Source organism: Tenrec ecaudatus, chromosome 4, assembly GCF_050624435.1.
Source record: "Tenrec ecaudatus isolate mTenEca1 chromosome 4, mTenEca1.hap1, whole genome shotgun sequence".
Lineage (NCBI taxonomy): Eukaryota > Metazoa > Chordata > Mammalia > Afrosoricida > Tenrecidae > Tenrec > Tenrec ecaudatus.
This window is the reverse complement of record NC_134533.1, coordinates 56131507-56159339: the sequence shown is the minus strand read 5'-3', so window position 1 is coordinate 56159339 and position 27833 is coordinate 56131507. Positions and strand designations below refer to the sequence as shown.

At 40.5% G+C, this 27833-nt stretch overlaps 1 protein-coding gene across 2 annotated transcripts in view; it reads right to left on the bottom strand.

Moving 5' to 3' along the window:
• Nucleotides 1–4882: 4882 nt before the first annotated feature.
• COPB1 (coat protein complex I subunit beta 1) overlaps nucleotides 4883–27833 on the bottom strand; it is a 36386-nt gene continuing 13435 nt past the window's right edge. For both annotated transcript variants that reach the window (XM_075546019.1, XM_075546020.1), the window contains exons 8-22: nucleotides 26822–26941; nucleotides 25347–25454; nucleotides 25121–25267; nucleotides 24406–24551; nucleotides 22464–22560; nucleotides 20437–20597; nucleotides 19241–19361; nucleotides 16753–16980; nucleotides 16431–16610; nucleotides 13783–13927; nucleotides 12455–12574; nucleotides 8768–8913; nucleotides 7879–7968; nucleotides 5875–6030; nucleotides 4883–5256 (exon numbers count right to left, since the gene is read on the bottom strand). In XM_075546019.1, coding sequence (XP_075402134.1) covers nucleotides 5197–5256; nucleotides 5875–6030; nucleotides 7879–7968; nucleotides 8768–8913; nucleotides 12455–12574; nucleotides 13783–13927; nucleotides 16431–16610; nucleotides 16753–16980; nucleotides 19241–19361; nucleotides 20437–20597; nucleotides 22464–22560; nucleotides 24406–24551; nucleotides 25121–25267; nucleotides 25347–25454; nucleotides 26822–26941 — 2025 coding nt within the window. In that variant the 3' untranslated portion in view covers nucleotides 4883–5196. The remainder of the gene's footprint in view (nucleotides 5257–5874; nucleotides 6031–7878; nucleotides 7969–8767; nucleotides 8914–12454; nucleotides 12575–13782; nucleotides 13928–16430; nucleotides 16611–16752; nucleotides 16981–19240; nucleotides 19362–20436; nucleotides 20598–22463; nucleotides 22561–24405; nucleotides 24552–25120; nucleotides 25268–25346; nucleotides 25455–26821; nucleotides 26942–27833) is intronic.

Genomic DNA, 27833 nt, shown 5'->3' with positions numbered 1-27833 from the left:
CGACAGAGTTACTCCTGGCGAGCTACTCTTGGAAACTCACAGGGGCATTCCACCGTCCTTAGAGGTCACCAAGAGTCAGCAACGACCCAATGGCAGTGAGGAGACAGGCAATGCTTCTCTAAGTTAATGAGTCCCAGTTGCTCTTAATGTAGGAGACATAGTCTTACAAGAGTTGTTGCTTTATCTCAATGATTATTTCTTAGGTTCATGCCCACGGTGTGACTTATGCTTATCTCCAAGGGCTACGTGTCTTATTCACTCACTAAACAGTTGGCTTTTGTTTTTAGTGGATTAGGTCATCGGTTTACATTTCAGACTCTCAATTCTGTATTCAGTAGTTTAAACCATTCATTACCCATCACCGCCATTTTTCATTCCTCGCCCGCCCACTTCTGCTCTCTCTTCTCATGGACTCTTGTCCTCCTTTACACCCAAGTCTACACCTGTCAACCTTCTGGCTCTGTGGTTCATCTTTCCACTCTTGCCTTCCCTTCTCTTGAGAAACCTCCCATGTCTGTTTCCTTTGGTATGCTAGTCTGTCTTGGTATTTACCCTTCAGTAGTGGTCTCACAGGGTACCTGTCATTTGACTAACTTCACTCAGCCTAAAGTTCCCCAGGGCCATCCATGTCATCATTCAACAGATACTGAACATCTACGACACGCCAGACATTCCATCACCGTGTTTGTCAACCCTCATTTTGGGGTGTCTGGATTATATTCATTTTTAAAAAGTAGCATCCAAATCTTTGAACTCATTTTTTTTTCTTTTTTTAGCTATTGCCAGAGAAAGAACCTTACCAGGTCAAGAAACTACATAGCCACTGCTCTATGTGGGCTGTAATTTTATAATTATATATGAAAGGTATAAGTTAGGCTACTGCAAAAGATGACAAGAATCTACACTGGGGAATGAAACAATGGAAGGGAGGGAAACAAATTGGAGGGAAATGGCAGGAAAGTATGGGGGTTGGAATCTGACAAGCTACAGTGAGGGTGGAATTAAGGGTGACTCCTGGTTTTCAAGCGCAAGTGATCAGAGAACACAGTAAGAAACATGGTTGAGGGGCAGGATGAGTTCGATTTTGCAATACTGTGAGGTGTCAGATAGTATTTATCTGGGCAAATCGCGTTGGGCTACAGTCAGCAGAAGAGGTAGCTTCAACAAAACAAGACTTTCAGTATAGATTTATCTTTAAGCTCAAAATCCTGTAGGTCAGCTAATGAAATTATTTCAGTGTATAGAAATGGAGAGGCCCACAGAGATACACCTGCTGATTTTCAAAGTTACTTACAGAACGGGGATTTGACTTGAGACGACGAGCTCAAGGCTCTATCCGTCCACTACATATACATCCATGTAGATATCCTGTTGGCTCTGCAATGGCTCAAGATTAGTTTCCTCCGGATTTCATCACAGATCAAAGGCCAGATTTTAAAAGGCGCATATCCCACTTGTACCGTTTGTCACTTCTCAGAGCCTGTCTTCACCAGATGGAGAAAGTGAAGTGGTGAGATTACTTGGAAGTGATTTTTGATCATAGTGAGCAACCATAAATATCACATTGTTACAGCAATCTAGCTACACATGTCTCTCTGCTCAGTTTTTAAAGAACCAGTCATTTGAATGTCACGCTGAGAGCAAACAAAACCAGTATGCTCATCAGACACCCTTCATCACATGAGAAATATGGGTTGTGACAGTTATATTTAACTGTGATAACAGCAGTTGTCAAGTAAAAGGGCCAAGAGCTTATTAAAAAATTGACACTGCAAATGCTGTTCAGAGCCAATGATATCCAAATTAAATAATTCTCTAGAAATGATGCCTTTTTTGAAGTTACTGGTGCTGAAAACAAAAGTATACAAGTATAGAAGTAGGGAGTAAATCCTGAGGGAGGGGTGAGTATTGTAAGCCAAATAGATTTCCCTGTTTGCTGTATAGTGCAAGGAAGGGGTGGGAATGTGCAAGAAATGGAATGCGCGGTCTCGGTGGCCATCTACGGGCGCCAGGTATTCCTAAGGAAGGCACCACAGCGCTCTCCCCTTGCGTCCACTCCGGGAAGGAGACACTGTGAGCACTACGCACACGCGTCGGACACACAGATGCGGCAACGGCTGGAGAGTCGGGTATTCTGGCTTTATCTTGAGGTTCAACTCTTACTCATTATTAGCTCTTGAAAGTACCTTAAGACAGTAATGTTACTTGCACACGATGATGACTTAGTCACGGTGATATGAGATGTGCCAGAGGAAAGCACTCAGAACTGTGCAGGGCACAAGCAGTCGTGTAGTAATGAATGAACTCGTGCCATTGACAGCAACCACACAGCAGGTGAGTGCCAAGGGCCAGGCTCCACCTGTTCCCATTTCTAAATTGTACTTCTGCAGTGTACCTGGTTATCTCCTTTGGCTTATGGAGGTGGAACTGAAAGAACGGAAAAATAACGATGGTGAACCGAGTGCAGAGGAAGTACTTAGGCAGGGAGCTAGTAGCCTGACCTGTTCAGGCAAATGACAAAGCGATGCACGCCATCTTCATTTAAGGGAAGGTGACAAGTTACTAGCTGTGTACAACACTTATCAGTGTAGGGAGGACAACTGACTTTACTCAAGACGCAGCACATTCCACATTTGATATTACCTGACTTTCTAACATCCCGAAATGATTTTTTCCTTCCATATTAATCATGCAGAAGTTTCTGACAGCTAGCAAAATACCACCATCTTTGCTAGAAATGCAACTTTCAGCTCTGATCACAAAGACGGAAATAATTGCATAGAGCTCCCTCTAGTGTTACACTAGTAAAATACACCTACTTGAACCGCCGTTCTGCTGAGCTGCTTCCAGCTCATGGCAGGCGGTGGGTCAGAGAATTGTCCTCCATAGGATTGCCCACTTCTTCACACATTATAATGCGATCTACAAAACTCAAAACGAGAGGGTGATCAGGAAAAGGGTGTGTGCATCTGCATGTGTTCTGTTAGCTTAAAAACATTAAATTTGCAAACAGGAAAATTCATGTGTGGGATTGGGTTTACAGTAGCCAATTAGATTGCCAGGTGGCCTCTAAATGGAGTAGAGTCTAAAGCTGTTAGCAACTGGGAGGTTTAACCATTTGTATCACACGGGGGTTTTAGCGAAATGTAAGGACCCTTTAAGTCTCCCTTAAGGCTTAAATGTAGTCATTGCATCCAGTCATATATTAAACTCTCCATTGGTATCAGATACTATATTCATTCTCTTACCAGACATCCTGGTCCTGATTATATGGTGTTCCCTGACGTGAAGAACTGCAGCCCGTAAGGGTGTGTGTTACATCCAGATTACGAGGGTGCAGTGTGATTAACTTCTCTGAACAATGGATTGTTATGTACTTTGGTTCACATTTATGTTGTGTACACAGCTAACAGTAAATAGCTTAATGCAGTACAGAGACCTAAAGCTATTTTAATATTTTCTTCTTTATTAAGAGAAAAGTAATATGAGTCAATCTGTTCTCACCATAATTAGGCTAGCCATTTTCTGAGCCTATCAGGGGACATGCAGAGAGAGGCTGAATGTCCTGAAATTTTAAAATGGAAGTTGGCTGCCTATGAATTCCAGACTGAAATGCTGTCATTTTCCCTATGTATTGGCGATAGATATTCCATGAAAAAAAGGATTCCGTGGCGAGATGAGACTGAGCTAAACTGTTAGACCGGACTCATGCTTCCTAAGGACCTCCACGACACCAACAAGCTAATGTACACTGTGTGACGACGTCCCAGGGTAGGCTAATACAGAGTTCTTTGCCAGCAGACTTGACCACCAACGGCTTGTGCTCCAGGAGCATGCACCGGCATCTAAGGAGACTCATGTTCGGTGAACAGAGAGAGGTTGGGAACTGAGTGGCAGCAGCTACCCTCTTATCACAATCTCCAGACCTTGGCTCAATATAAACTCACCGCCCTCCTTGCACTCTTAGTATCTTTCCCATTTGGGCTTTGTTTGGAAACCACAACACTTGCACTCGTCAGTGTCCTGTATTCTGATTAGAAACGCTCATGACATCCTGCGAGCTAGCAGTCTCCTCACACCGCAAACAAGTCATTCCGTCCTCCCTGCTGTGCTGGGACTGCGGAGAGTGCGCTCCCTTGACCACACACCTATCACGGATAGCCTCGCTGAATGCCGAATGCCGGAAGACACAGTGCAGTCATTAATGTTCAGATGCAGCTCAGTCATGACGAAGGAAAATTAAGGGCCACAGGACAAGACTCTGGAAAACTCAGTTCAGAAATGTACATGGCATCCAAACTGGGAGGTGAGGGTGCCCAGCTATGTTGTAAAGGGAGAGAAAGGGGAGAAGGGAGTGAGGTATAAAGGTGACATGGAAACAGGGCAGGTTATTGAATCCTTTGGAGCTTAATCTTCCCAGTATAATTTAGTAACTGATTTGAAGCAATTACAAACAAAAATAAAACAACATCCAAAGCCAAATGTGAATGACTTTGAAGCCTCAATTGGATCATCTACCTACTACATTTCATGGTGGCTCAGGATAATTAAGAACAATGTGTCTAGGTTAGTCGGAGTTCATAATGTCATAAATTCAAGATGAATCTATTTTATCAAGTTCTTTTGATACTACTGTCCTGAAGCTAAATTCCAGAGCAAAACTCTTGAGAATTTGGTAAGATGTTTTTCACTATTGATAGTACAATATTAAATAAGTAAAAGTCAAAAGAATTCAATCAAGGCCTGCTTCATTTAAATCATTTGAGTCCTGAATTAATTTAGTTCCATCTACATTACTATAAACTAATTTCGAAACAAAAGTTACAACCCCAAAAGACACTAGAATCCTATAACCCAAGTAAATAAATCATTGCTACATAAGTGAAATTATGGAATTATACATTTATTTGTAAAATAACAAAAATTAGGAATAGATTTGTTTATTGTTCTATGGAAAGTCTTGGTACATGTGAGAAACATATACTTTGAGGTCAGCATTCAACTGTTAAGCCAAAGGTTAACTATACTTTTAGACTCAAGCTTGATTGAAGGGGAAGACTATAAATTATTGGCTGGAATGCATTCACATGAACTCAGATTCTATATAACATAAAGCATGAGCGTATAAAAGATTTGGGGTTCAGTAAGCCCAGACCTAAATTTTAATTGTAAAGCTGCAAAGCCTTTTGTTTATCCTTAAATACTAGTTTTCTTCTGAGACAGGTTGATTTTATCTCCAAGACTTAGGGCCATTCCCTGCAAAAAAGAACGGAAATATTTAGAATTCTTGAAACTATCTATGTAAAACTGACAGATGAATCCAACTTAACTAAGCCTCTATGCAGCAACATCACTTTAACAACAAACCAAGGGCTTACGAAACAAACTCACTTAAATCTTATTGGGCTGAGTACTTTCAGTGCTCCCTTCATAAATATTTACCAATGGTTATGCATTAGATTGTGATCCCCATGGTTGGCAGTTTGAAACCACCAGCAGCAGCATAGGAGAAAGACTGGGCTTTCTACTCACGTAAATAGTTAGTCTCAGGAACCCACAGGGGTCAATATGAGTCAGCCCTGACTCGATGGCAGTGAATGGGGCTTTTGGTTTTTGGGGGGGATTTATACATTAACTCAAAAAATAAAAATCCAAAAACCTCTGGGTAACTAATTTCAGAAATGCCCCCACTGGAAGCAATTTGCTTAAGCAAATAAGCCCAAAAGTCATTTTAATGACACAAAAGCTTATTGAGAATATTTTGCACACACACACCCCATATGCCCAAAATGCTAGTATGGCAGAGAATCCTGCAGAAATGAAAGATCCCTATGTTCAGATCACAGATCATCTCCTCAAAAAACACAAAGTTACCTGACTCTTTGCACGGATTCTTATGTGGCCAGTAACAGGGGCCTCTGGTCCCTGGTGAATAGGCTTCTCAATGCTGACATTTGCAAGTGCATCTTCTCCAAATATGGAGCGAGCGTAGAGGTTGGCTGCCATAAAGCCACAGTAACCAGAGAGAGCCTTGAAGAAATTTGTGATAAATTTAGTACTTTATTAGGGACCTATACACAGACAAGACAAAACAGCATAGGCAAATTATTACTTAAAATAGTACTTATTATTGTGGTGGTTACCCAACTGTACGAGTCTGTGAAAACGCACAGACTACACATCCTTTCACTGCTTACCGCCTGCAGCAGACCTTACACTCTAGCAAGCAAGAGGCTATTTCCATGTTGCTCATCCTACAATATCCGAGAGCTCAGAGTGCTCCGTGAAGACAACGTTCAGCATATCTGAGGGCGAGGTAAGTAAACGTTCTAGAGTTCAAATTCACACACACACGGGCTTATTCTAATGAAAACATGTCTACACATGTCTCCGCCATCAGAGGATGGGTGTAAACAAGTTCCTCATTAACACACTATCTTGGACTCCCCTTAGGGTGCCTTCAAAAGCAGGTCTCATCAAAACAATTCTATTTGACTTCTAAGATCTGCTGGGTCAGTTAAATTCAAGGCAGAGAAGATAGCTGAGGGTTAGGAAGATTGTTTTACAGAATTTCAAATCCTGATAGATTTTCTCAGAGGGCAGAGGATTTTCTCAAAGCTCACGGGAGCTTATTAAGAAGCATTCTGCTTTAAAATGAAAACTACACTGGTGTGAAAAAGGCCAGTAAAGCTGCATGTTAGAATTTTCCCCATTACCATGTAGCAAGGGCTGCCCTACAAGAATTTTACTGGGAAATCCTACCCCATGTGACCTATAACCCTGACTGTCTCCCTTCAGGCTTCTTCATGTTCACAAAACTCAGAGAATATTAGAAAGAATATTGTTTGAGTCCCTTAAGGAGGCCTAAGATGCCATTTTGACGTGGTGTAAGATAAGAACACAAAAATCTTTGGGGAAGGATTAGAGAGGAAAACATTGCTTTCAGAGGCGGACGGCGAACAACTCTTTCACAGGGGTCGCCCGATTCATAACAGTTGCAAAATGACAGTGATCAAGTAGCAATGAACAGATTTTATGGTTGGGGGTCACCACCACATAAGGGACTGTATCAAAGGGTCACGGCACTATGAAGGCTGAGAACCATTGGGCTAGATGGAGGATGTGTTGAGAAACAATAGCTCGACGTTTTCAATTTTTTTCTTTTTATCAAATTTTTAAAATAAAAGTTTCTATACTTTCATAGCAATATTTTGATTCACCCCTCATTGAATAATAAATTAATATGAATTAAAACCTACTTGTTCAGAGGAGACACTCTTTCATTGATAAAATTAATATTAATGGAAATTATTACAAAGATTACCAAAAAAATCTCTTGGGTACCCATTTTTACTTTTTCTGGTTTTCTAAATCTTTTTCATAAATACACAGCACAAAATCAAATTATACCAGTAATTCTGAATTTGAAAAGAGAAATGATCACTTACAATCAAAATAACACAAAGTAACAAAAGAGGACACCACATTTTCTAATCCACAGTAACAACTTCGTTTGGAGTAAGCCTCTGACCCAGAGGGAAAGAGCCAAAAGAACAAACTAGGCTGACTCTTCAACTAGATACTACACTAAGAATAGGCTGGCCAGTGTTCAGTAGAGATAAGGGTGTAAGGTTGGTGGGTCAAACTCCTCAGCGGCTCACAGGAGATGAGGCTATCTGCGCCTGTGCTCCAAGATGACTAACTCAGAAACCCTAGAGAGGTTTGCTCTGAGCTGGAATCTTACTCGATGACAGTGGGTTTGGTTTGGTTTGCTGGGTTTTATGAGGTAATAGCAAAAAGTAGAGAAAATACAAGAAACGGTGAGAATCTGCCACAGCAGTCTTGATTAGATTTAAGAAGCTCCCAATCAAATCCTACCTTTTCTGGAGTGAGGCATTTCATGTTGGTCGACTTTAATATGTGCTGGAGGTACTCGTTTAAATGAACTATGTTTGTGTTAACCGTCACCTGTAGGCAAGAGGGGAAAGGGTCAAGGGGATCCTAATTTGTACAATGACACAGTTGTGAATTTCTTTTCCAGGAAAGACGACCTCCTTAAACTACAGGCAACAAAGACGGTAATGAAGTCTACCAAATCCAACACGCTGTGGGACAGCATCCGTCCTTTGTGATAAGGACGAGGACTTCACAGAAGAGCACCGTGCTGCATGAAGAGGATTTTTAACAAAAACTCAAGACGGGGAGGAACCATGACCAACTGTTAATCTGTAGGCCACTGCCTTTGTACAGCTTCTTTTAGATGCCAGGGTCAATAGTTAATTGTTCCCACTTACAAGGAATAGGATATTGTCTATGTTTCGATCAGTTTAATTTCAACAAGGTCACTCTTGCTCTGGTGGCTCAGTGGGCTAAGCACTGGGGGTTGCTGTTAGGTCAGTGGTTCAAACCCACTAGCTGCTCTAAGAGGGAAATGATGAGAATTTTGTTCCACAAAGATGAACAGATTCAGAAAGCCTACAAAGCAGTTCTACTATCTCCTATAGGACCGTATGAGTCCACATTCACTTGCCGACAGTGAGCTTGTCTTTTCAATTTTGAGGGGGCTGGGGCTTACTCCCCAAATTACAAGAGTAACTTAGAAAACTATGTGCATTATTTCCACTTACGGCTAGTTTAGAACAACATATATTGAAAGTCTTTTTGCCTTCCATATCTGCCACTTTTTAATGGGATTAATTTTACCAGAGAAGACAAAGCTAGGCAAAAGCAGGAAAGAAAAGTGCAAGAGACTCTCTCAGGAACTAACTTTGTTTTCCCATTCAAATTCGGCCCACATCTGCCGGAACTCTGCGTCAGTGCAGGTCGCAGGCTGGATATAGTCCATGATGTCAATGTGGATGTCACTGAGGACCACACAGTTTCTGTCACTCGCTGCTCCAGAGACATCGTAAACTGCAACACACATACACACAGAAGAGGGTCTCCAATCAGCAGGAGCAATTTAAACTGGAATAGTTTTACTTTTTGCAAATATGGTATTAACATCTGTGTACTTTCTAATTGTGTGCTGGACTCTACAGGCTTTATAACTCGCACCTGCCACTTTCCAGGTGAGGGAACAGACGCACACAAGTTACTCAAGTCTCTCATGTTCAAACTCACACACTGTGCTTTAAAATTCCACCAGGACTGTGTTAAGCACGGCGGGGGCTCAACGAGCAGTCGCGTCAACAGTGTATTTGTTTCTCTCTCTTCCACAGTAGAACACAAACAACAAAAGAAGCGCAAGCTGGCAGCAAGCGGATTCCGGCTGAGGGCTGTTTCAGACCAGACTGCACTCCAGAGGGTTTCGCAGCCAGGCTTTCAGAGGCTCCTATGGGTAGGCTTGAACCACCAACTTTTTGGTGAGCAGCCCAGCGCTTAAAAGACTGCACCACCCAGAGGCTCGATAGTAAGAAGGCCCTTCACCATCGAACTGAGCCTGCCTTCCCTCCTCTTCTGACATTCCTCCATCCGACCTACTCACAGGAAATGGAAGTTCAACAAGTAAGCTCCTTTACTTTCCGGCTCCACATCTAAAACCAAATGTCTCTAAGCACACTCTCACCACCTTCCCTTTTGTGTCTTCTCTTCCAGGTTACTCACTCCCACCATCTCTGACCCGTGCTATCACTCAGGACCTGGCTCCATCAATCATCACCTCTGACACCCTGCTCTTTCTTCCCTTATAGTCTATGAACATAGGCAAACCTCTCTCATCTTAAAAAATAAATCTTCCTCCATTGTTGCCTTCTCTTATGACTCAGCACTCTCTCATTTTTATCAAGATTCCGATCTTGAAATCCTTATTGCCTATTTAGTCTTTAGCTGATCCCCACTGCTTGGGACACGCTACAGGAAATGTGTTAATCACTCATTATTAATTAAATCGAAAGGGTTTTTCTTTCAGATTTCATGTTATTCAATCTTTGCAGCTTCTTGATTTATTCGTTACTTCCCTAATCACACTTTAGATTGTCCTGTTCGGTCCTTCCTCTTCTGATTGTTATAAATATTTAAGTAGATTCTATGTTTAATTTTTCCCCTTTCTCGTTAGCCCCCTCTGGGTGAGTTCTTGCTATGGCTTCAACTACTACCTGCATACTGAAGATTTACACCTTTCTCTCTGGTTTGGACCTCCTCTTCAAGGCCCTGGTTCTTATCAAATTGTCCAGGGTGTCTGCAGACCAATGCTTCCCAAAGTGGACAATACTGCTCCCCTGGGGAGGTGCTGGAATGACTCGGGGGCAGTTGACACTTTATCCTGGATTATGGGCTACAGTACAAGTTTTTAAATGTCATGGGGGCAGAGTAATTTTTTCTGAAAATGGTGTAGTAGGCCATATCAGTTTGGGAATCTGTACTCTTCATACACATTTATACTCTTTGAAAATAAAAACTTTAATATTCAACTTGCCGTAGATTTAACTCATTCTCTAATTCGTTCCTCTCATTTTTTGATGATCGATATAAACATTAACCCAATAAACTCAATGCAGACCCCCCTCTGTAATTATTTATTAACCATGCCTGGGCATTCTCGCTCCTTAACACCTAGTGTATTCAGCCCCTCTCAATTCTGACCACTGTATTGGTTAGCATTCTGTTACCTCTCACTGGTGATGCTTTAAGTTTCTATAGCTTTCAATCAAGTTTTTATAGACCTCCCACAGAAATATCTGTGTCACTAACTTCAATCCTCTCGATGGCTCCCTTCTACCTGAATTCCTTAGCACAGTAAGTAAAACATGGCTGCTGCTAATCTTTCCCCCCGACCATTACCCTCCAGCTGTATCGCACTGCTTCCTTTTAGTCCGGCTACAACCATATCTATCTGGAGAACATGCACTGATCACTCACATTCCACTCACGCATTAAGTCCTCCGTGAAGGAAGAACTGTCATGAGCTCGGCATGCTGACCTGGGAGAAGGGAGTGGGACTGGGAGTCTGCACACTCCCAACTTTACTTACAACAAATTTCTTTCTTCCTTGGTGATAGTCACTTCCAAGTGTTAACAACCTCACGTACAACAAAGCGAAGCAGAGTGCAGCTCAGTGGCGCCCTCACCATCACTGCTATGGCTAAGCCTAGTGTGGCAGCCACTGCGACCACTCGTGTTGAGTCTTCCTTCACTGACCCTGCATTGTACCAAGCGTGATGCCCTCCTGATAACACGTCCGAAAGGAGATGTAGCTTGACACCCTCACTTCTACGGAGAATTCAGTGGTATAGCTTCCCAAACGGACCTGTGTGTTCTTATGACCAGAGCAGTCTCAACACCACCACAAGGCATCACTTCTTCTTTGCTCTTCTATTGACGGCTCAGCTTTCTCGTGCATACGAGGTAAATGAAAAACGCCATGTATTGCCCAAGTTCTTGTTTTCTCACCATGGTGGTTCATCCCTAACCACAGCAGTAGCTTCAAAACTGCTTACTGCTTGCCTGGCCTGTGTACAACTTAATCAATACATCTTGAATACTCTGTGGGCCTGCTAATAACAAATAGTTCATCAAAGTTTTACACTCAGTTCAAATGTTATCCTTGGATAATAGCATATCCTTCTCCTTTATAAAAATTTTCTGTGCTGTTAGCACACTTTTTCCCATGATCCCAAAGCACGTAGTATATAAACTAGCCTTTATCATATTGTGATGATCTATTTACTAAGCTATCTCCTCCTTTCGCAAGTTTTTTTTTTAACATTTTATTGGGGGCTCATACAAGTCTTATCACAATCCATAAATACATCAATTGTGTAAAGCATATTTGTTGCCTTCATCATTCTCAGAACATTTGCTTTCCACTTGGGACTCTTGGAATTAGCTCATTTTTCATTTTTTCCCTCCCTCCCTGCTCCCCCTTCCCTGATGAACTCTTGATCATTTATAAATTATTATTTTATCATATCTTACACTGCCCGACATCTCCCTTCACCCACTTTACTGTTGTCCATCCCCCAGGGAAGAGGTTATATGTAGATCCTCATAATCGGTTCCCCCTTTCTACCCCACCTTCCCTCTACCCTCCCATTATCACCACTCTCACCACCGGTCCTAAAGGGGTTCATCTGTCCTGGATTCCCTGTGTTTCCAGTTCCTATCTGCACCACTGTACATCATCTGGTCTAACCAGGTTTGTAAGGTAGAACTGGGATCATGATGTGGGGGAGGGAGCATTTAAGAACTCGAGGCAAGTTGTGTTTCATGGATGCTACACGGCACCTTGAGTGACTCGTCTCTTCCCCGCTACTCCTATGCAAAGGGATGGCAAGACAGTTTCTTAAGGACAATGACCTTATTTGGTTCCTTATGCACCTTCCATTACAATACCTGCTTTCAGAAGATGCCCATAAATGATAAACTGATGGATTACCTTCTTGTTCTCAAGCATTCTAGAAATTTCTGTAATAAAACTTATTCAAACATCAGATGCTATAAAACAGCTTCTTACCTATGTTACCAAAAATTATTCCGTTTTCTGTTGATGCTACTTTGACATTAGCTTTAATATTTGCAAAATCATGAGGAGCAAGAGTCAAAGGAGATGGTTTTTCCACAAGTTTCAGATCCCCTGAAAGAATGAATTTGGACATAATTTTAAGAAACATATATTAACCTCTCAAGTCATAAAACTTTAAAGGTATAAAGCTAAATATAAATAATATATAACAAAATAAGAAACAAGGGGTACCCCACCCAGAAATGGATTCCCACCCCAAAGCTATGCACTTAATTTTTTTTACAAAATAACCTTATCACTTCAAAGTACTCTCCATTACACTTAATACATTTTTCAAAGCTGCGATTCCATTCTTAAAAACATTTTTCAAGCTCATTATTCTGGATGGCTGATAACACTCTCATTTTTTCTTCACCTCTTCTGTCATCAAATCACTGTCCTCTTCAATCAAGGAAACAAAAGGCAGTCACATGGAGTGAGGTAGGTGAGTCATGTGCATGGAGCAAGAGAGGCATGCTATTTTTTGCCAAAAACCGGTGCATTGAGATGGCTGCATGAGCTGGTGCATTGTCGTAGTGGTAAAACCAGTCCCGACAGCCACAAATTAAGCCTTTTTTTGGATGCACACTGTTACACGCAAATCTTTTCAGTACCAATAAACAGAAAGCTTGACTAACAGCCTGACCTGGTGGGATGAACTCCAGATGCGTTACGAGTCAACATTTTCATTCGTTTGGGAAGTTGACATCTAGAACAAGGTTTGTCAGCAACTGACATGTCACCTTTTTTGAAATGAGCAAACCACTCATACACTTGAGCTTTTCTCACAGTGCTGCCCCGGTGAGCTGTGTTCAACATGACAAGTTTCTGCAGCATTTTTCCCTGAGCAGGGAACCAATTTCACAGCCGCATGTTGTTCTCTTAAATCGGCCATCACAAAAAATGTAGTTTTAGTGAAACTGCTTTTACAAGAAAATTCATTGTGACCAGAAAACCTTCCCACACGACGCCTCTGAGTGCGCTAACTCAGAGCCAGTTGCTTAATGCTCGCCCATCAAAAAAAACGCATCCTACGGAAGCTCTACGCCCCCCGCGCAATTCCAGTTTTTTTTTTTAGTACTACCTCGTGTGTCAAAAGTTCAGAAAAGGGGAATTGAAGAGGACTAAATGTTAAATGTAAAATTAAGCCTCGACACAAAATCTTCAAAGAACTCAAGAAAAAAATCCTTAAAATTCTATTGAAATTTGTGTATTTCCTTTGTTATGCTGAAATAAAGATGATAATAGCAACATTTTTCCTTTACGGTAAATTTCCTCACCGAGAGTCGCTAATTCCAACGTGCAGCTTTGCAAGGTATCACTGGTCTGGTTGACAACAAGCACATCCAGGACAATGTCATACTGGTTGACATGAACATAAGCTTCAGCATAGACGGGGTCGGAGAAACCTGTCAACTGGGTGACCTGGCAAGCACAAATAAAAAGCCAATCAAATGCTTGAGACCATTCAACCATAGGACTAAGTATGACAGGTGAGAACACATGTGTTTAGTGTAGAAAAGCCATTTCAAAGCATTTACAATTATTTTGACAAACAGAAATGGAAAGTGAAGCTATATTATAAATATCCTAAAATTTTAAAAAGCTAAGAGTTCTTTATACAATACAGAATTTAAACTCTAATGAAAAAAAAAAAGGTGAATCCAGACACCCACTGGTTTTAAAGCAGTGTAGATCATTATATAAATACAGATTCTATATACAAGGTGGCTTCAAGAGTTCATGGGAAAATTCCATTCTATTTTTCCATGACCTTTTTTTAAAATGCACTGAGTATTAACATACCCACCAGGACCAGCTAAAAAGTATTGCTTCTGTGGTTCCAGTTCATACACAGATGGATTTATTCCAAACAAAACCTATTTTATCTGTGGATAATTATATACAAGCTGCTTCATTAATGTACGTGTCTTATTCTCATTGGGGTACCCTCAAAAAGCAAGTCCAGTCAGAACAATGGCCCCCAGAGCTGCTGGGCTCACTCAGCAATTCAAGACAGGGAAGTCAGCTCTGAGGGTTATTAGCAACTGTTTATTTTTTTGATAGATTTTCTTCAAAAGCTCAGGGCAATCACATGAGCTTATTGGTGTTATTGTCAGGTACCAATGAGTCAGTTCCAACTTACAGGGGCCCTGTGTGCAACAGCATGCCAAGTCCTTATTAGAAAGAAAAAATTTTTTTTAACTGAAAACTCTTTTAATAGTGAGATTATCACAGAGTTGCTTCCCCTTCACAACAAAGCACCTGCTCCTTCCTTGAGGGTAGCAAGAGCTGTCCTGCAGGAGTTCCAGTGGCAAATCTTCGCCCTTGACAGCCTATCATTTTGATTTCGTCTCATCAGACTTCTTTTAGCTCCCAAAACTCAAAAGAAAACTTCCAAGGCACATGACTTGCATCCCTCAATGATGTCATGGTGTAACAGAAGCACACAGACTTCCGCAAGGAAGGGTGAGCGGTGGACGCACTGCCTTCACACGGGTATAGGTCAGATGAAGGCCATGGGAGAGAGACAACTGCACATTTTGTCATTTGTGTTCAACAAAGGTTTCTGTGATTTCATAGTAATACCTTTTGACTTACTCTTGCATACACTACAAAACATTGGTCACTTGCATTGACCCATTCTCTGGTAATCACAGAATAAACTTTAGACTCTATACATATGTCTATGCTAGGTATTTTGTTGAATGGGATTACATAATTATTTGTTCTTTTGTGACTGATTAACTAACTCACCATAATGTTTTCAAGGTTCATCCTGTATCAGGACTTTTTACTGCAGTGTTATATACACTGAATGAGGTACAGTCTGTTTATTCAATGACCCCTTGGTGGGCTAAAGCTGCAGTGAACACTGAAGTACACATACCTGTTTATGTTCTTGTCTTCAATTCTTTTGGCTATACTGAGGAGTGGAAGGGACCCTCCTGTAAGTCTAAACTTTTTCACAGCAGCTGTACCATTTCAGTCACCACATCAACTAACCATGGTTCCAATTTTTCTACCTCTTCACCAATATCTGTTGTTTTCAGGGAGTTTTTATTTTTGTAGTTCACTATATTTTTAAAAAGGCTGTTCTTTTGTGTGTGGTAAAAATGTTAAGTAACAAAATATTTGCCATTTCATCAACTTTTAAACATATTTTTAAAGAGGAAAATTGACTTTCCAATAGGATTGTGTATATAATTCAACATATTGGAAACATAAAAATAGAGCTGCTTTGTTTCCATCAGAATCAAAAGATGAATCTGAGTATGGAGGAAAAAGTCTAAGGCTCGTCTGTTTAGTTTTCCCTTAGAAATCTAGTCAGTCTCTATGGATCCCTTAGCTTTATTTATTTATCTAATCCAGTGCTTCCCTAAGTGGGCTGTGGATTGACCCAGGGGGGCTGCAAAAGCAGACCCTACACTTTATTATTCTGAATTATGAGCTATAGTACAAAAGCTTTAAATTGCACGTTTTTGGGCTTTCTTTTCTTTTTTTTTTTCCTGAAAAAGGAGAGGTAGGACAAATGTTTGAGAACCTACGGTTTCGTTTATGATACAACGAGGAGCCTTAGTGGTGCAATGGAAAAGTGTGTGGCTCTTAACCCAAGGTTGCTAGTTTGAATCCACTCCGTGGTTCTATAGGAGAATGAACTGGCAATCTGCTTCTACTTGACAGCACCTAACATGACTCCAACTACAACTGGAGCAAATGATAAAATCATCAAATAGATCTGAAGTACTAAAGTAAAGTCTTTTATTGACTTCTGAGTTTCAATTGAGATTTAATGAGCCTATCACTTATTTGACAAAAAAGGATGGCTAATAAAGTTACTTATCTTTTAAAAGTCAACAGCAGATCAGCTTTCTTAGTTTTCTTGGACAGTTTAAATACCCTACCAATGTACTTGAGCTTGCGTTACCTTGTTAAGTTTAGATGCCAGCGGATCTGCTGCCTCCTTCCTCTGAGTGCTACCCATTGCTGCCAATAAGCTCAGCTGGAACTGATCCTCCTTGCAGTTCAGTTCATTCTTAGCAGTCAGTTGCATGAAGGAAATGGGGTCATCAGGCTGCACTGTCACATTCCTCTTTTCAGATTCTTTCTGTGTGAGAAAACAGTAGGGAAAGAGAAGGCAGATTCTGTGGGTCGCTAAGAAGGAAAGCCCCCCTAAAGTATGAGGACTGAAAAAGTGACAAAATAAAAACCCAAAGTTCTTTTATGATCTTCACATATAAACACCTTACCTTCTGAGATAATTTCTCTTCTTCAAGTTTCGCAGATAACATGTGAGAAAGGGACTGTCTGCATTCTTTATTAAAAATGTCGTTCATTAACGGTGAGCACTCTGACAAGACCTTGAGGCACAGGGAAATGCGGTCTACGTCGTCATCTGTGATGGGCTTCTTGGGAAGGGAGGACCTGCCCAAGTGCAGGATGGTAGCCATGAGCAGCATGGCCTCCGCAAGGAAAGACTGGAAAAGGAGAGGAGAGGCGTGTTTACGCGTCATGAGCGTCCAAGTGCGCTGATGTCCCTGACACTCCACAAATGAGCGAATTCTTCACGTCACCTGGGTAGGATGTCAAACCCTTTCCAATTTACCTCCTCCGCCGGCTTTGCACCCTTCCCTTCCCTTCCCTTCCCTTCCCTTCCCTTCCCTGTCCGGCTGTCCTCCCAATCTTCATTCACTCTCCGTGGGATGCAGCAAGTGCTTTTCAGCCATTTCCCTCACTTCAGTTTCTCACTTTAGCCCTTCACGTGCTGACGGTCTTTTAAAATCCCAACTACAAGAGTTAAAAAATGGCTCTTCATCAATTAATATTTTGCCACATTTACTTTCTTAACCGACCTACACACATGCATGTTTGTTTGGCTGAGTCTTAATTTAATAAACATTATCTACACATCTCCAAAGAATAATTTTCTATATAATCATAACATCATTATCTCACCTGAGAAGCTTAACTATTTTAAAACAGAGTTGACCCTTAAACAAGGTTGTGAGAAAGGGGGGCCACGCCAACCTCCCACGCAAGTGAAAATCCTTACACGATTTACTTAACCTCTGGTACACTGGGTTCCAACTATTAAAAGTCCAGTTATATAGAGCTTTCTTCATCCTATTCCCACCGCAATGAAGGAGCTCCGACTGCGAGGTGGCTGGACTGCTCAGCATAAGCTCAGCAGCTGAAGCCTCCAGACATTCCTTGAAAGAAAGAGGCGGCTGTCTGCTCACAGAAATGCAGTCTCAGAAACCCAAGGCAGTCCGTTCTGCTTGTTGCAGTGAACTCGTGTTGCCAGTGTCCACTGAAAACACCAGGTGTTACTAATCCTCTCCTGGCGACAACGCTTCCTGCGCATCACACAGCTACTGAGCGGGGGAGAAGTGAATGTAAGTTCAACCCCAGGTGTCTAAGGGTCAATTAAATATCTATTATAATGCTGTGAATTCAATCAACCCCTAACAGTTCCAGATGTTTTATCTGTTGTAAATCCAGGATCATATAATTTATTTGACCATTATACTTTTTGGTTCCTTTTCATCTCTACTATCCCCGGTGCCTTATAGTTTTTCATGATGTTGACTTTTAAAAACAGCCCAAGGTAGTTGTTTTCAGTGCTGTCCCACATTTTGGCAAGGCCGTCATAGAGGTGAGGCTTTCTTCTTGTGTTGCATTAGGAGGCACGATCACCAGGCTGAGCCATTGTTGGTGATAGTGAATTTGATCACTTGCTGCTGCTGTTACTGCAATCACCAATCATTTCCCTTCCTGCAGATACTTCCTCCTGTAGCCTTCACAAGAAAGCATCACTTAGCATAATTTTAAGGTTATTCCCAAATTCCAACTTAGTTTTCCAGTCTTTCTTAGTATTATCCTGACATATGCCCCACCCACACCACTGTTGACTGAGTACTGTTCTATACATATCTTTTTTAAAAACTACCAGAAGCCTGGGAAAGAACCACAAGGGAAGGAGGTATAATAACCCCCCAAGGTTTGATACTTTTTATAGGGGGAGAACAGATAAAGGATGGAATAGAGAATATAAAAATGGCTAGATATTGCTGAAATTTGATGGAAACTAAATATACAGAACCAAGCTGCTCAATGAATCACAAGTAAAAGAATCACATAATCATATCACATCATATCAGAATAAAATTACTGAAACTCAGTGATTAAGGAGATAAATTTTAAAGGTATTTCCTTCGTGGGGCTTGGTTGATCCTAGCAAACCTAAGTGGTTTCATCAACCCTTACAGCACACCTCCACTTGACAAATCACACTGAATCCTTATTATGTCCCTTTGTCTACGTTGTAGGCGTGTCAGTGTGCCCGTTCCTCCTACTAAACCTTAAGCACTTCCTTGACAGGAACTCTAGCACTCAATTTTAGGTCCCTCCCTGCTTATCACATAGAACCCCAAACCTCGGCCAGGGAGTTCATTCCAATTCAGCGACTCTATGTAGTTTCTGAGGCTTTTCAAGTCTTTACAAGAGCCAACAGTCTCATCTTTCTTCCTCTGAGTAGCTTGTGGGCTTGAACTGGTGACCTCGTGATTAGCAGTCCACAGAAAGCTTACCAAACAGCACATCCAGGGCTCCACAATGAATAACCAGCCTCATTATTCATCTGTTGGGTAAGTGTAGAATACATGCAAGAAACAAACTCACTGCCATCAATTCAATTCCGACACAGAGCAAACCTCTATGCACAATAAACGAACTTACGTTTTGCTTCTTCTTCTCTAGAACCAAAGCTGCATAACGCAAGGCCACCTTGGTCAGAGTTGTAGCAAGGGAGGCGGCAACAAAGAAGTCTCCATCCAAAAGGAATCCTCTCAAGGGAGGTCTGCAAAGCAATTAAGGAACCTATCAACTTCTTAAAGTTGCACCCAAAACCAAGCCCATTGCTGTCAAGTCAAGGCTGACACAAAGTCACCCCTGGGGGCTTTCCAAGACTGTAACTATTTAAAGGTCTACAAAGCCCAGTCTTTCTCCCATGAAGCTACTGGTGGTTTCTACCTACCTATCATGGGAAGCACAACCCAACTCATAAGCTGTTGTGTAAATGACTCAAGTAAGCCTATTTAACACTTTCATCCCCATCCATCAATTCAGGAACTCAACTCGCCCTTCAAGCTCAGATGGAAAAATAAAGAGAATACTCAGCTTTAAACTTTATCTTCAAATGCTGGCAAAGCCAACTGAGCAGCCAAAGGGAAAATGGCTAAGGGGATACGTGCCGGAGTCAATAAGCTACATTCAAATCTTAGCTTGTGTAATGATTGCATCTCCTTGGGTTAAACCTTTCTAACCCTCAACTCCTATGAACTGGGCAATAATACTCTCCCTCCTGAAAGGTTGCTTGCAAGACTATGAGACAAAGTACTTACCACAACACCCGCACATAGACCCATGGGACAGTCCTACCCTGGCCTACAGGTACGTAAGCATTCAAAAAATTGAGGGCATTATTTTTTTCATCTTTGCCATAAAAACGGAGAGCAAAACCAAGGGGAAAATATAGTACAAGTTTTATTCCATCGGTCAGAAATTGGAAGTTCTCACAATTCCATAAATGCTTTGAAGTTACATATATTACCAATATGCTAATGGAAATATTCAAATATCCTCAGAGCCACTCCCGCTTACTCCCCCACCCCCTTTTTTGCGAGTAAAAGCATTTTAATGGAATATGACTGTATCATTGAAGAGGCAGAGGATTTAACCATCAACATAATCTCTGGGAGAAAAACTTACACAGCCCTCCCCTACTCCCCCACCTTTAAAATACCTCAAATGGCATAGACTTGCATCGTGGTGACAAAAGTAAATTAATGAAGAGTCAGTAGCGCACCCATCTGATGCCGCTTACTATTTTATATACAGAGTAATCATGGGAGGGCACAGGCGCACCACATTACCTGTCTTCCTCTTTCTTGGTAGGCCGGGAACTGCTAAGGGCGCTCTGAGTCGCATAGGTGCCCATCTCAGTTACCAATTTCTGAACTGGCCCCACAGTTATTTCTTCCTCAGGTTTTAGTTCACCTGCTTCTTTCTTTATTTCTGACTCAACAATTGGGATCTAAAAGTCAATTTAGTATTAATATCACCAATAAACAAAATCAGATTTAAACAATTCAACCGTTTCTATAGAGAAACATTTCTGGGAACTTGCAACTCTTCTTCCAATTTCCTTTCCCTTGCAAGGTGATGTGGGAAGACCAGGGCTTTGGAGTTAGATATTCTTGAGTCTGAATTCTTTTGCCACTTACTAGTTGACCAGACAAGGACAAATTAATTAAAGCAAGTTGAGTCTAAGCTGAACTTTGTTAAATGGAAATATTCTTTCCACAAAAGTTTCTTAATAGGAAAATGCTAAAGATAGTGCCGAACATAAAAAAGATACTAAACTTTACTTCTCTCTCTAGTCATTCTTTGAAATACTGGGAAAACTTATATAAATCCTTATCTGTACATAGTTAACGCAATCAGCCATCTTTAAAACAGAAAAAGCTATTACTCATTCTCAATATCACCTGATTCGAGCTCTAAGGAGCCCAGGTGGCCCAGTGGGTTATGGGTTGGCCTGCTACCTGCAAGGTCAGCAGTCTGAAACCACCAGTGGCTCCAAGGGAAAAATGTGAGGTTTTCTGTTTTCCTAGATATTTATACTCTAGAAATTTACATTTATAACCTCAGAAACCAAGAGATGTCGTTCTACTCAACCCTATAGGGTCACTTGAAAGGCGATGGGCTCATTCTGTTGTTAGAGGCCTCGTCCATTCCACTGGCTTCATTCTATGTGTCTGTAAAAGCCCAGCATCCAGTCAGGGTAAGGAACTTAACTGTGTTTTACTTAAATAATGTGCGTGCCACACATCATATGCAGCCCTTCACACCATTAGTTTCCTGTGCATGCTAGATGAGCGTGCACGTTGCTTTCTGGGCACACGAGCTGCATCAAAACAGTTTATGTCCAAGATCTCAGAGCAAATTACTGACAGAATCAAGGTTAGACCCTAGTCTCCTGACAAGCAATCCACTGATGAATACTTACTGAGGACATAAAGATTCTACAGTTAGTCTTGTTCTTATAATACTTATACTTCCTTTCAGAACACTCATGCTGAGTTTTATACATTGATCAATTGAAATCTGATGCAGAAAGGTGAATACAGATAAAGAGCAGTGATGTTTCAACCAGGGGTAGGACAGGGGAAACACACTTTCCTTTCCCACATCTCCTAGAGCAGGCGTCCTCAAACTATAGACCGCAGGCCACAGGCGGCCCGCAGAGGACATTTATCTGGCCTGCCCAGCGTTTTGCCCCATTTGATTTTTTACTTCAAAATAAGATATGCGCAGTGTGCATAGGAATTTGTTCATAGTTTTTTTTAAACTATAGTCCGGCCTTCCAACAGGTCTGAGGGACAGTGAACTGGTCTCCTGTTTAAAAAGTTTGAGGACCCCTGTCCTAGAGCTTAATTAAAAAAATAATAAAATTTATACTCACTGCCATCGAGTCAATGCTGACTCAGAGCCACTCCCTGGTGGGCTTCTGCAACTGTAAGTGCTTATAGGAGTAGAAAACTAGCCTTTCTCCTTCAGCGCTGCTGGTGGTTCCAAACTGCCAACCATTGGATCGCAGCCCAATGTGTGACCACTACACCACCAGGGCTCAGTGGATTAACATGCCTTTTTAAAAAACTGTTCTTTAGCCAAAAACTCAATTCAAAACTGACTGCCATCATCAAGTCATTTATGACTCAGAGTGACCCTATAGGACTGGGTGGACCTACCCCTATGGGTTTCCAAGATTGTAACTGTGGGAGTGGAAAACCTCATCGTTCTCCCACAGAACAGCTGGCGGTTTTGAACTGCTGACCGTGTGGTTTACAGACCAATGCAAAGCCCGCCATAGAGTAGGATTTACGAAGATGAAACGTACCTCCCCAAGGGACCTGCGGATTTCAGTCATCACACTCTGAATGTCTTCCTTGGTACTACAGTATTCTCCCAGGATCCACAATGCTCCTCGGTAAATCCTAAAACAAGAATATACATCCTGAAACACTGACCTTGCAAACTCATTTTGATGCAGGGATCTTTGTGAATTCACATTCAAGCAAGAAACCAAGAGTTTTACAGTATAAAGGACTCTGGATGAAAACTTACAAGAAAATACTTGTTTCTTTGATTCTCTTCATAAATCACAAAGATAAAAATGAAAATAAATACTCTCATTCATTATTAGGCACATTCTAAAGTTTTGTAAATTCAAAAGCAGTGCAATACCAAAATGTTCCCCAGAAAGGGATTAACTTCTATAATGTTTATTTTTTTATTTGTAATCACTAATAAGAAGAGTTATCTTTTCTTAAGATTTTCATAAAACTCATACAGAAAAAAGCTAACCATAAAAACCGAAGAGCTGAGATGATTACCCTTAATAAAGCTCCCTGCCATCAAGGCGATTCTGACTCACAGCAACCCTGGGAGACAGAGCAGAAGGCTCCTTTGGGTTTCCAAGGCTGTAAGGCTTTACAGAAATAGACTGGTGGGTTTGAACTGCAAACCTGGGCAGCAGCCCATCGCTGAACCTGTAAGGGCTCCTTAATTTTTCCTCACGAAGCATGCAAACCTATCTCACATAAACACTTAAATTTTCATCTGGTAAAAATAATTTCGTGCTGGCCAATTCCTACCTATCTAGGCAAACAGTCTACAAGTTTGTTACAATCTATCAATTAAATGAAATGCAGATGCAAGATCCTAACTCACTAGCGGTGGCTGTTTGAGGAGAAATAGCCATCAGATCTAGGCTATATTTTCTTTTTTCTTTTCATCAAAATTACTTTATTAATGGAGCATATCTCTCCTATCAATATATAAAAATACATTTGCTGCAGTAATATTACATTGATTGAACTTCTAACCTAGAACATAAATAATCAAGTATATTACAAAATCCCTGAGTGGTACACATAGTTTGCCCTCAAATGCAAACTGAAAGGTTGCAGTTTCTAATCTACCCAGCAGTGCCAAGGAAGAATAATTCGACAATCCATTTTTGAAAGACCAATCATTGAAAACCCTTATATGGTACACTTTTAATATGAAACTACGGTATTTTAATATAATTGATTGCAATGGTTAAAAAATGCAATTATTTTGCAAAGATGCTAATGAGAAAAAGATTCCATATAATCCATTCATATAATAATTGATATTACGTAACACGTTTTATGTAGTCCCTAATCATTTTACAAATAGTCATCTGAATGTTTGCTGAAACAGATGTTGTAATTCCCCTTTTTTAAAAATCATTTTATTGGGAGCTCGTACAATTCTTATCACAATCCATACATCCATCCATTGTGTCAAGAACATATGCACATTTGTTGCCATCATCATTCTCAAAACATTTGCCTTCTACTTGAGCCCTTAATATCTGCTGCTCATTTTCCCCCTCCCTCCCCTAGGCTATTATTTTCTAACCTTCTCTAAAATTCCAGTCTTTCTGTTCACAGCCCAATGATTAATTCACTACACCACCAGGGAGCCTTCAAGTGCTAAAGAAGCATATACAAGTTTCAAAGAGTGGTTGAGAAACAGGAATTAAAAGAAAGAAACTTTCCACCAACACTTTGAAGGCCCCTCCTAAATGATGATGTCCAAAAAGTGAAGTCATTTAAACATATGTTCTTTAGGGACCTTAGGATTTACAAATTCTTTTGGAGAATTCAAGATAAAAGCAATCTAGCTAAGTCACTTCCTATTTAAAAATAATATGTCTAAACAGTGTGAAACACTTGAGGGTGTGATATTGATTATGACACTTATTTTGTCTTATTTTGGTTTATCTTAAATCTCCCTTTATTTTAACTTACTTGACAGATTTAATAGCATGAAAAACTTCCAGCATCTTTTCAACAATAAGCATCCTCAAGTTATCAAAGCGTTGAATGGCTTCACGAACAAACTCCAAGACATCAGCAGCTGCTGCTTCATTACTGTCACTCAGAAACTCCATTAACTTAAAAGAGAGAGAACTGCATGATTTTCATGAAGTACATTAACTAATCTACAAAGAATGTGATTCTTACTATTTTTCAAATATACAACACACTGTGAGTTGAGAAATAGTATTACCCAAATAATTGTTGGCATATTTTGTGCAACAAAGCTTCTGAGACTATAACTGGACATGGAAGTAGAAAGCCACATCTTTCCCCCTAAAACTCACAAAATCAAACCAAACTCACTGCCATCAAGCTGATTATAATTCATAGCAAACCTGTAGGCAGAGCAGAACTGCCCAGGAATTTCCTAGATCTCGACCAAGTAGAAAGTCCCATCTTCCCAATCCTGAAACTCACAAGAATGTGGACATTCACAACTGAAAGTAAACTGAGAAACTCCTACCTGGTAACTAAAAGTAAAATCCTATTAGAGAAATTTCAGAGCTGAGAAGCAAAATTTGGGAAATAAGATTTAGTGATTTGGGACAACTGAGATTTCTAGAGTTTAAATGTTGGACGACTTTTAAAAGTTCCTTTGAGAATACAAAATTTCAAAATTAAGGTTAACATCAAAATTACGTACCACAGGAATAACATTCGCAGCCATATCTGGAAATCGGACAGAGCAGGAATGTAATGTCCGCACCAGGAGCTGTCTGTATTTGTCAGTATCTTCATGCTCCGACACATTATTTGTTTTGATCACTTCCTTTTTCAAGACAATAACCAGCTATAGAACGAAGTAAAAGCAAGTTAGTATTATGAAATGTTTGAAATGGCAGCACGTGCGGTTAAGACTCTTGTCTTACCTCTTCAACATTCCTAGAAGACACAAGGTCCAGTGCTAACTGCAGAGTTTTCTTGCGCACTTCCAAGTCTGGTGTGCTCAACACTCTGAGGATGTCCATAACCAGATCCTGGGGACAAAAGAGAAAATGCCAGAAGTGACACCGGAGAAACTTCATTGTAAAATAAAGTTTTACAAAAGGATTCTACCCTCACCAAGTCAATCTTTTGATAAATTGCTCGTAGAGGAATAATCCGCTCTTTTGTGTCTTCTGATGTTATGTGATACAAGGAACTACTATCACACATGTTGTGTTCAAGTTGAATTTGTTTACGCTGAATCTATCAAGCGTAGGCTACAACTTACAAGATTTTAGGAATATAGAGGTCAGAGGGACAGGCTAAACACCACAGGGTAGTAACCACACATATTTCACAGGTCATTTGGCCCGGTGTCTTCAACAAGTCATGGTCATGAAAAAAGATACTGTTCAAAAGTAAGGAACTGTAAGATGGAACCGACCTGATGCAATGAGTTTCCAGTTTGGGCGCAAGAAACACACCAACCAGATAGGATATCTACCCAGTAATTAAGACATACCTACAAAGGGCAATTTTGGAACCACTGGGAAAATCTAAAGCTGATATTTAGCTAACACCAGGAACTTAAAGAATTTGTTAAGCGTGATAATGCTATTTTAGATATGCAGGGATGCATATTTTTAAAAGTCTATGGCAAATTAATATTTCAAATACAGGAAAGATTAATTTATGTTATTTTCTTTTTAAATGTTTATATTTTAAACATTGAAAGCTGATTTTCAGATTATGAACATATTAAAGTAAACATCTAGACGCCCTTCACTGACATTCACCTACTGTTAACTGTTTTGCCATGTTTTGCTTTATTATGCTCTCTGTAACTAAACATTTCATAGTATTTTCCTTGTATACTACAATTATTAAACTCAGAGAGTTTAACACTAATAAAAAAAGCAAAAACACAAGACCCACTATACCTTTGAGTAGGTTCCAACTCAGTGACCAATTCTATTAAATAACATAGTTTAAAAACAAAACAAAACATAGTTTATATTCACATTTCTCCAATTGCCCTAAGAATATCCTTTTATAGCAATAGTTTTGTTCTGATCCAGAATTCAATGCTTTCATGGCCATGGATTTCTTTTTTACAATAATTCATGCTCATGAATTAAATAGGTATTTTAATGGCAGAGGTCACACCTCTAAGGAATATGGTATTTTTTTTTAATTTTGAAAATCTCTATATTATGCAAAGCCATCTATAGATATAATGTCATTGCAAGACAAATTCCAATGACTAGAACACAGTCATCTACGAGTTACGTGTTAGGTGACCAAAGTTGAAACTGCTCAGTTGACGATCCTCTTAGTTAACCAAGGTGACAATACTTAAGAATTATCTCAAATGAAATCTAATGACTTAGGTTTGTTCTTTCTGTTAGACAACATTTACCTGCAGTACTCGTTCATGTGCTGGATGCTCTTTTAATTCGATCAGCCGATCCAGAACAATGAGCTTCACGTTGTTGTCACTCTCCTTAATAATTAAATCAATGTAGCACTGAGCAGCAGCCTATATTGAATGAGAAATACAATCCAATTGAAGACAATCGTTGGGTACTGCCCAGTGGACTTTGAAAGACAGCATCGCCCCACAGCGTTTTCTTGGGGGTAATTCTCACAGAAGCCCATCACCATGTCTTTTTCCTGAAGAGCCGTGGGAAGGGTTCAACCACCAGTCTATGGGTTAGCATCGAGGTGCCACGCATCTTACGCTTACACAGAACCTGAAAGCGAGTTTGTAAAAAACACCAAGAATCCACGGTACACTCACTAATATCCGCACAAAAGTTGTGTTGTTTTTCAAGCTTTCAAAATACCACAAGCATTACCAATGGAAAACAACTGCTATAGGCCAAAATAACAACAAAAGTCCCCAAGAAAAATAATTTTAGAAGCACTAATGGCCAAAAACTGAAGGTTTGAGATTACAGAGGAAAGCATGGGGGGAAAAGAACAGAAAGAAGCCTCAAAACAATAGTTTTGGAGCACCTTTTAATCTGAGGCAAGATCTAATACATCTGCATTACAGTATACAACAATTAAGAATATCAAAATGATCCCGGGGCATGAAAATATTTTAGTATAAAATATTTTATACTAATGTACTTATGAGGTAAAAAACTCTAACAGCCTTAGAATGGTTAACATTTAATAAAGAAATCCTATGAGTGTAATGGTTACAAGGGCTGTTGCTAACCAGAAGGCTGGCAGTTTGAACCTACTCATCCAGCCACTCCATGGAGAAAACACCCAGTGATCTGCTGCCGGAAAGACTAACCATCAATCGAAAGAAGTCAATTCTACCTCGCCGCGACCCTGCAGGCCAGGGTGTCCCAAGCTGTACGTCTTGACGGGGCAGACCGCCCCCACATCGTCTTTTGCAGAGCAGCTGGTAGGTTTGA